Source organism: Euphorbia lathyris, chromosome 3 (assembly GCF_963576675.1).
Source record: "Euphorbia lathyris chromosome 3, ddEupLath1.1, whole genome shotgun sequence".
NCBI classification, from domain to species: Eukaryota; Viridiplantae; Streptophyta; class Magnoliopsida; order Malpighiales; family Euphorbiaceae; genus Euphorbia; species Euphorbia lathyris.
This window is the reverse complement of record NC_088912.1, coordinates 38,282,480-38,292,026: the sequence shown is the minus strand read 5'-3', so window position 1 is coordinate 38,292,026 and position 9,547 is coordinate 38,282,480. Positions and strand designations below refer to the sequence as shown.

Here is a 9,547-nt window from a genome sequence, read left to right as displayed (position 1 = left end):
CGGTCATGAAACACCGGATTTTAGCTAACGCTAATGCAGACTTATTATCGATAAAAATCTCCATCGTATCTCGTTCTTCCATATGAAATTCTTTTAACAACCTTCAGAGCCATATTGCATGACAGACACAAGATGTTGCAACGACATATTCAACTTCGCAGGTGGATAATGTCACGATTGGTTGCTTCTTTGAACTCCATATAAATGTCATGTCACCTAGAAAAAAATACAAAACTAGTTGTACTTTTTCGGTCATCTTTGTCACTTGCCCAATCACTATCACTGTAACCAACTAATTTGAAGTTATCAGATTTTGAGTAAAATATACCAAAATTAGTTGTACCTTTCACGTAACGAAAAATTCGCTTTGCTGCGTTCCAATGTGACACTGTTGGAGCTTGCATATATCGACTAACCAAACCGACTGCATAAAGTATGTCCGGTCGTGTACAAGTCAAACATCTAAGAATTTCGATCAAGCTTCGGAATATCGTGGAATTGACTTTTTCTCATCGTTCATCTTTGGTCAATTTGAATCCACATTCGACCGATGTACTGACAGAATTACAATTTTCCATCTTAAACTTTTTCAAGATCTTCTTTGCAAAGCTAGTTTGAGAAATAAAAATTATCTCGTCTTTCTGCTTCACTTCAATGCCAAGATAATATGACATTAGACCAACGTCAGTCATTTCAAATTTACGAGCCATTGTCTCATTGAATTCCTCAAAACATCTTAGGATTGTTTCCTATAAAAATGAGATCGTCCACATACAAACAAAAAAGTAACATATTTCCATTTTTCACTTTAGCATACAGGGCATATTCATGTGGGCATTTGATAAAACCATTTTCTTCAAATTATTTATCAATTGGACTGTTCCAGGCACATGGTGCTTGCTTTAGACCATAAAATTTTAACACTTTAGTTTCTTGGCCATCTAAAACATACCCAGTTGGTTGCTAGATATAAATTTCTTCCTCCAAATATCTGTTGAGAAATGTTGACTTGACATCCATTTGATGAATTGTCCACCCATGCCGAGCAGCTACTGAAATCACTAGTTTGATGCTCTCATTCTTGCAATGAGAGCAAAAACTTTATTTTAGTCAATTTCGGATCGTTGACTTAACCCTTTCACACCAAGCTTGCTTTGTGTCTAACAACTTCACCATTTCCATCATTCTTTGCTTTGAGCACCTATTTAATTCTAATGGGTTTTTTTACCGACTGGAAGTGTGGTTAGCTCCCACGTTTTATTTTTCTCAATGGATTGAATCTCCTCTTCCATGACTTTTTTCTATATTATCATTTATTGGTTCATCATTAATAAAATGATAATAAAGGGTTAGCCCATCATTATAAAAAATTTCAACACGTCTGGATTTTTTCGATCTTCCCAAAGAAAATTCATGTGAACTTTCTTCCTCATAACAAGCAAAGATAATAACCGAAAAAAAGGACATAAATAATATGTTTGGTGGCATTCATCTCCAGATTTCTCCAACTCTTTTATTAGTGATGATCTCATGCAGTTTCATTTTTATTAGTTAAGCCTTTTTTGGGTTACTGTTATTGCTTTATTTATTTTTCTTTTTTATTTAATAATATTTTGACCATTGGGAGGTTATTTGGAGGTGCTAACTTTTCAGGTTTTTCTGCTCTCCGACTTCCATCTTTCATTAAAAAAAATTAAAAATTAAAATACATATTAAGACTCAAGCCTACATAATTAATATTGAGTATATTAGATTAATGGATATTATGGAAATATTTTGAGAAACCCGTTAAATAAGATTCAATCCATTCCTGCTCGCATAGGGAGGTATAATATCACCCTCCTGGAAAACAAACATAGCCAACAAAAGAAAAGTATACAATGACTTGACAAGTTAAGAAAATGTTTGTTTTTTCAAAAACATAATACTCCTTTATTTGTTCTTGGGCTACATCAAACCGGATGAAAATGAAATGCAAATGGCATGAAAATTATGCTTTCCTATTGATGAATTAACATACAGTGACATCTGAAATTTGAATTAACATACTGTGGTGATACTGTGCTCTTTTAATCAGCTAAAAAGCTTCTTTCATTGACATCTGCATATCCTTCCCTTTGATAGGGATAATAACATTAAATTCATGAACAAATTAATCTCAATCATACAAAAACAAGTACTACATCTCTCTCAAATCAAATACCCTTTACCTTTACAGCAAAATATAATAACATGAATTAATGAATTACTAGCTACAAATCAAATCATTGTAACTAATTTCACTTTCCTTTCACATCATCACAACATATATAATAATATAATCTCCTCTCTATCCTCTCTTCATTCATCAAACACTTGTGGAAGCAAACACAAACATTATTACTAGAACTTAAGGAAGCAAACACAAACATGAAGCACCAAATATTCTTCTCATTTTCACTTCTCTTTCTCTTCTTTTTCTTCACCCAAACCACATCTCAATCCCCGGCTGCAGCTCCGGTTCAAGTACCAGTACTAGCAACACCTCCACCTGTACAAGTCCCACCTTCACACGGCTACATCAACGTGGCCAACATCCTCGAAGGAGCGGGGCATTTTTCGGTCTTCACTCGCCTTCTGAAAGCCACAGATTCGAATTCGGAGCTAGTTGTGGAGCTAAACCACACACACAATGGTGTGACCATATTTGCACCAACTGATGCTGCATTTTCAGGCCTCCAAGCAGGAACACTCAACTCCTTAACAGATCAAGAAAAGGTGAAACTAGTGAAGTTTCACATTGTGCCTATATTTTTATCAGGAAATCAGTTCCAAACTGTGAGTAATCCTTTGAAGACTCAGGCAGGAAAAGGCGGTCGGTTGACGCTAAATGTGACAACCACAGGAAGTAGTGTAAATATATCAACAGGAGTGACTAATACAACTATTTCTGGCAATGTTTATAATGATAATCAGCTTGCAATTTATCAGGTTGATCAAGTGTTACAGCCTATGGAGCTTTTTGCTCCTAATCTACCGCCTGCTCCCGCTCCTTCTCCAGTTCATAAAGCACATGCTCATGCTGGTGCTCCTGCTGCTTCGCTAATGGCACCACCTCCGGAGAAGCCGAAAAAGGCTCCTGTGGTAGAGAGTCCTCCTACTGTTTCTATTAATGATGTTTCTGCGGCAATGAGTTCAAATGGGCATATCGATACTGTGATGTTGCTTGCAGCCGGAGCAGTTGCTGCTATGTTTTCCTTATGAAAGGGTTTTGTTTGTTATAGGGCGGTCTAAGGGTTTGGGTCCCTTTAGCGGCGGTTTTATGATCATTTTTTCTGGAGCTGGGTATTTTATTATCGTATGTTGATGAGTGCTTATGAATAATTTACTATTATTATTATTGAAATTTGGGATAAGGTATTAAAATCACATTAAAGTTACGAAAGAAGTATCAATTTGACTCCAATTACAAAATCACACTAATTTAATCCTAACATTTATAAAATGGTGTAATTATAATTATAATTATAATTCCGACACTAGCCATGTCAGGCCTATTTCTCTGTTAACCCCTAGCCAGATCCCGCTACATCACCATTTAATAAAACATGTGGCAACCAAAACCCCATCAATTATCACCTACAGTACACGTGACATATTATTTCTCTCTCTTGTCTCCTATTCTTCACTCTTATGGGTTCAACTCCAAAATTGATTTCATAGTTCTTCCCTTCTTCCTAACTCTCTCATCTTAGCTTGAACCCTAACGATAACTATATATTCTCTGTGATTTCACTATTCTAGATTCAATTCTAAAATTGTGATTTCAGTCTTCTGTTAAGGATAAGTCTTACTCCTATGATTCTGCAATTGTTACAACTGATTCCTTCCAATCTCAACAACATGATAAATCTCCAAATTGTTAATATTTATCTTATGATATAATTAGTGATTTACTAAACCCAGCCCTAATTTTACACTTCTAACCCCGTGAATAGACCGAAATACCCTTTGCACTAAATTTCAAAAAACTCAAAACCTCTCAAGAAGCCGAAACGATTTTTGCTCAAATCCGGACAAATTAGTGAGCCGAATCATAGATGGTGATAGAAACCGTAAAGGAAAAGCTAAAATGGTACGATTTACCGCTTTATTTCATTAATTTATGGATCGTTTTGTGATGTTTAAAGATTTCGGCCGGAATCGTAGTCGGGCGTATGAACATCACGCCCGATCTGCGGTTCGAGCGTATGAGTATCACACCCGACCAGTGGTTCGGGCGTGATAGCCATATGCTCGAACCAATGGTAGGGCGTGATGCTCATACGCCCTAACCACTGATAGGGCGTGATGTGCATACGCCCGACCAATGGTTCGGGCGTGATACTCATACGCCCCATTTTTTAATAAAAATTAATATTTTTTAAAATTTTAGTAAATTTAGTGTAATTTTAGTTTAATTATAGTAAACATTTTAGTAATTTAGTGTAATTTTAGTATAATTTAGTATAAATTGAGAATAACTATATTATAATTTTATTAGTTTAGTAGCATTTTAGTATAATTTACATTATTTACAATTTTATTAATTTAGTGTAATTTTTTTTTGTAGACGGAGCGGCCTACTAGGGGTGGGAAATCCATCCCGTCATCTGCTCGTCGTCTAGATATGCACGACGAGGATGATACACCACGCCAAACGAGATTGCGTGGTGTAGATGTATCTAGTCGTAGGCTGAGAGGGGCTGCGACGGAGCAATTGAGGAGGGGGCCGATTACGGATCAGGCCGATATTCATGGCTCAGAGGGGGCGACTGATTTTGATGATAGAGAGCCCGATGGCGATTCTTTTCAGGACTATATGGATGTGGTTGCCCGGGCAGTGCGACAGTCCGCTGTTGCACATGATCGCGAGGTTGAGGAGAGCGATGAGCAGCCGACCCCGGGGAGACAGCCGACCCATCGCATAGGAGGTCGTTTTGCGAGTACAGGTATTTTTTAGTATAATTTTAATATAATTTAGTATAATTTACTAATTTTTAGTATAATTTTAGTATAATTTAGTATAATTTTAATATAATTTAATATAATTTAGTATTTTTTATTATAATTTAGTATTTTTTAGTATAATTTTAGTATAATTTAGTATTTTTTAGTATAATTTTAGTATAATTTAGTATAATTTTAGTATTTTTTAGTATAATTTTAGTATAATTTAATATAATTTTAGTATAATTTAGTATTTTTTATTATAATTTAGTATAATTTTAGTATAATTTTAGTATAATTTAGTATTTTTTTATTATAATTTAGTATAATTTAGTATTTTTTAGTATAATTTTAGTATAATTTAGTATAATTTAGTATTTTTTAGTATAATTTTATTATAATTTAGTATAATTTAGTATAATTTTAGTATAATTTAGTATAATTTAGTATAATTTTTGTATAATTTAGTATAATTTTAGTCTAATTTAGTCTAATTTAGTATAATTTAGTATAATCTAGTATAATTTTGTATAATTTTATAATTATCAGGGACAAGCAAACGTCCCAAAGGTAGTGAGGACGAGAGCTGGGTAGTTACTGCACCGGTTGATGGTGGTCTCGTTGATGGTACAGTGACTCCTAGTTTTCTAGGACATGTTGCCTCACGGATGTTGGGAGGAGAGATTCGGTCGTTTCTGACATGCTACAACAGATCGACAACATGCCGAGATTTGTGTCAGTGGTTGTCTGGTGCGTCAGCCGAGGTAAGAATAATATAGTGTGTCAACATTTATTGTAAATTGTATTTTTAACTATAAACATAAAAAACATTCAGTAATTGTATAAATTGTATATGTGTCATTTTACAGCTGAGGGAGATGATCGAGATGACTGGTTTGTCTCACCTTCCACGTGCCATGTTCAGGAACCTCGACACTCCGCTGTTGACTGCGTTCGTGGAGCGGTGGCAGCCTGATACTAACTCCTTCCACATGTCGTTCGGGGAGATGACTATCCAGCTGCATGATGTGTGGCAGATTCTTCGAGTCCCCCCTACTGACTCGCTTCATGCCATGTGCATGATGATGTTTGGGGTGAGTCAGGCTGAACTTCTGTTGCCGACTAGTCATTTATGGGCAGGTGGAGGTGTATTTATTGGGGCTGTACATGGACTTCTCGCTGAGGATAGGGATGACGCTACTCGGGCCATAGCGTGGATGTGGCTTATGCTTGGATCCACTCTGTTTGTTGACAAGAGTGGAGATAGGATTAGGCCGGTCCATCTTCATGAGGTTTACAGCGGTGTCAGCGTGGCAGCTGGACTATCATGGAGGTCTGCCACACTAGCCATGTTGTACCGGCAGCTGGGGATAGCGAGCAAAGGAGACTGTTCAGGTATATGCGGATGTTTGACCCTACTGCAGGTATGGATATATGAGTATTTTCTGGTTTTCTGGCCGCATAGAGGAGCTCACTTGATCCCAGCTGACCATGCCCGTGCACTGAGATGGGAGGTCGGGGTACCAGGTAAGACGACCGCCCGACTAGATACCTTTCGCGGGCAGCTGGATTGTATGACGGCGGCAGAGGTATTTTATAAAATTTTAGAATTTATTTAATTATTATTTATATTATATTATTATTTTTTTATTGAGAATTACTTTTTTCCAGGTGACGTGGTTGCCTTATGGTCCTGTCGTCGATGATGATCGGCTTCGAGTGTCCTACGCCGGTTGGATACGGTGTAGAGACATCGTCGAGCCGTATATGCCCGATCGAGCGCTGCGACAAGTCGGATATACTCAGCCTATCCCAGCTGAGCGTATTAGACCTGATAAAGCAGTACGGCCATGGAAGTCATTATCGTATAGGCTCACGCATTCCTTAGTCACAGTTGAGGACACCTGGCGGAGATTTCCATCGGCTCGGGGCATTGATAGGAGGAGATGCCGACCAGTTGGATACGATCCCACTGCCTGTGATCCTGCTTATATGGATTGGTATAGGCGATATTCGCATCCCCATCTCCTTCATGCACCACAGGCTGGACCGGTACAGCATGCTCGCACCAACATCGAATTTGTAAGTTTATTATTATTTAATATTATTATTTAGTATTAGTTTATATGTGTTTAATTTTTAATATTTATTTATTACTTTTTTTTACAGTGGGTTAGCTGGTTGTGGCGTGTCACCCAACTATCGGCTACCCACCGATCTGACGAGGATGTTCCACGCATTAAGAGGGAGATGTATGAGTTTATGGATGCGTGGCGTCGGGCGAGCTGATTTTTTGTTGTAGACATTCATACATTTAAACACTTTTTGTTGTAGATATTAAATTTACTCTATTACGTTTATAAATGTTTATGTTTATTAATGTTTATGTAGTTACGGGCTTAACGGACTATTTACGGGTTTAACGGCCTATTTACGGGATTCATAAGCTATTTTTTTTGCTATCTCGATACACGAGCGTGTGAACATCACGCCTCACCGTGTGGTCGGGCGTGATAGCCCCACGCCTCACCGTGTGGTCGGACGTGATAGTGCCACGTCCGACCACACGGTGTGGCGTGGGGCTATCACGCCCGACCACACGGTGAGGCGTGATGTTCACACGCCCCACCATGAGGTGAGGCGTGATGTCCATACGCCTGTGTATCTAGAGAGCAAAAAAATTAGCTTTTTCCACCCCAAAACCCATGAAAGGGTAATTTCGTCCTTTCACGGGACTAGGGGTGGGAAATTGGGGCTGGGTTTAACAACACCCTATAATTATCCTTTTTAAAACCTATCCTTTAGTCTTTGTATAGTTTGAGAACTGCTTATGTAATGATGTATAAATAATTTTATTTATTAATAATCTTTCTCAACATCCATATGGTATCAGAGTTTCTGATCCTCTAAACCTATTTGTTTTTTCAACCTCAAGATGAACAACGACAACTCCTCCATATCCAACACCGCCGAACCCACCAAACCCCTCACCATGGTCAGTTTTCACAACTCCATCAAACTTACCTCCATAAACTATCTCTCATGGAAGACACAAATTGAATCTATCATGATCGAATACGATCTCTTCAAATTTCTTGATGGAACTCATCCCTGCCTTGCAATCTCTCTCAATGTAGTCGGTGTCACTTCTTCTAATCCTTCAGCTGTTACCTGGATTCGGTAAGACAAAGTTATTTATGGCGCCTTTATTAGTACTCTAAGCCCCACCATTGTTCCTCATGTTGCCCAAGCTTCCACCTCTGCTCAGGCTTGGACAATCTTAGCCAAGACACATATGCTAACCCATCATGGGGGCATATCAAACAAATTAAACACCATCTTCTCAATATCACCAAACTACCTAGACCATTGATGAATACATGCAAGCAATCAAAATATGTACTGATCAACTTGCTGTTATGGGCAAAACCTATGGATCATGGGATATCATAGACAAAATTCTCAAGAGACTTAACTATGATATCTACAAGCCTGTTATCGATGCCATGAATAGTCGTGACACCACCATTGCTTTTGATGAGCTTCATGAAAAAATTATTAACCATGAATCAAACATCAAAGAACATCATCTTACTTCCCCACTTCCTGCTCCTATCCATGTTGCTACTTTTCAACCTTACCAAAACCGCAATCGCTCACCCTATCAAACACAACCTGATTCATCTCGCACCAATAACCCAAATCGTACTCCCAAACTTTTTTTTAGTAAATGCTAATGGTGTCATAACTAGGGTCATGTTGCTTCTCAGTGCCAAATATTTCGGCAACTCTATCCTAATATTACCTTTCTAGCCCCACCACGCACACATAAGGCTGCTACACACACTGGTTGTTCTCCACAAGCACATCTTGCTACTGCAACTCCACCATTCTCTTCCTCTTGGCTCATGGATAGTGGTTCTTCTCGTCATGTCACTAATGATCTCTCTAATCTTGCACTCCACTCTCCCTATGATGGACCCGATGAGCTGGTTGTTGGTGATGGCTCGTCTCTTCCTATCTCTCATATAGGTTCTTTTCCTTTTTCTATTTCTACTGTTACTCATACTTTTTCCTTTACAAATGTGTTATATGTTCCATCAATCTCTCATAACATATTATCTATTTCTCAATTTTACAAATATAATTCATCTTCCATTGAATTCTTATCTTCTGCTTTTATTGTTAAGGAGCTTTCGATGGGCCAAACTCTCTTTCAGGGTCCAATTAGAGATGGAATCTTTGAGCAACGCCTCTCTTTCTTCCACCGTCCACTCCATCACCCTAAAAAATAATCATCACTGGCATCACCGACTCGGACATCCGTCCAACTCTGTCCTTCGTACTCTTCAATTTAGTTCTCCTCTGCAAATTTCAAATTCTATACATCTTGATTGTAGCTCTTGCAATATTAATAAAAGTCACAAGTTACCATTTTCTCAATCTTTCGTTACCTCCACTGCTCCACTTGATTTAATTTTCTCAGATGTAAAATATGATATTGAACATGTGTCCTTTCGGTTTCGCACTTTGGTTGAGAAATTCTTCGATCGACCTATCCTTCGTTACTTTTCTGACA

The 9,547-nt window shown here is 37.9% G+C and overlaps 1 protein-coding gene across 1 annotated transcript; it reads left to right on the top strand.

Moving 5' to 3' along the window:
- The first annotated feature begins 2,348 nt into the window (after positions 1–2,348).
- LOC136223711 (fasciclin-like arabinogalactan protein 12) lies at positions 2,349–3,413 on the top strand. Its single transcript, XM_066011847.1, has one exon. The coding sequence runs from the start codon at positions 2,410–2,412 to the stop codon at positions 3,241–3,243; it is 834 nt and encodes a 277-aa protein (XP_065867919.1). The 5' UTR covers positions 2,349–2,409; the 3' UTR covers positions 3,244–3,413.
- Positions 3,414–9,547: the final 6,134 nt, after the last annotated feature.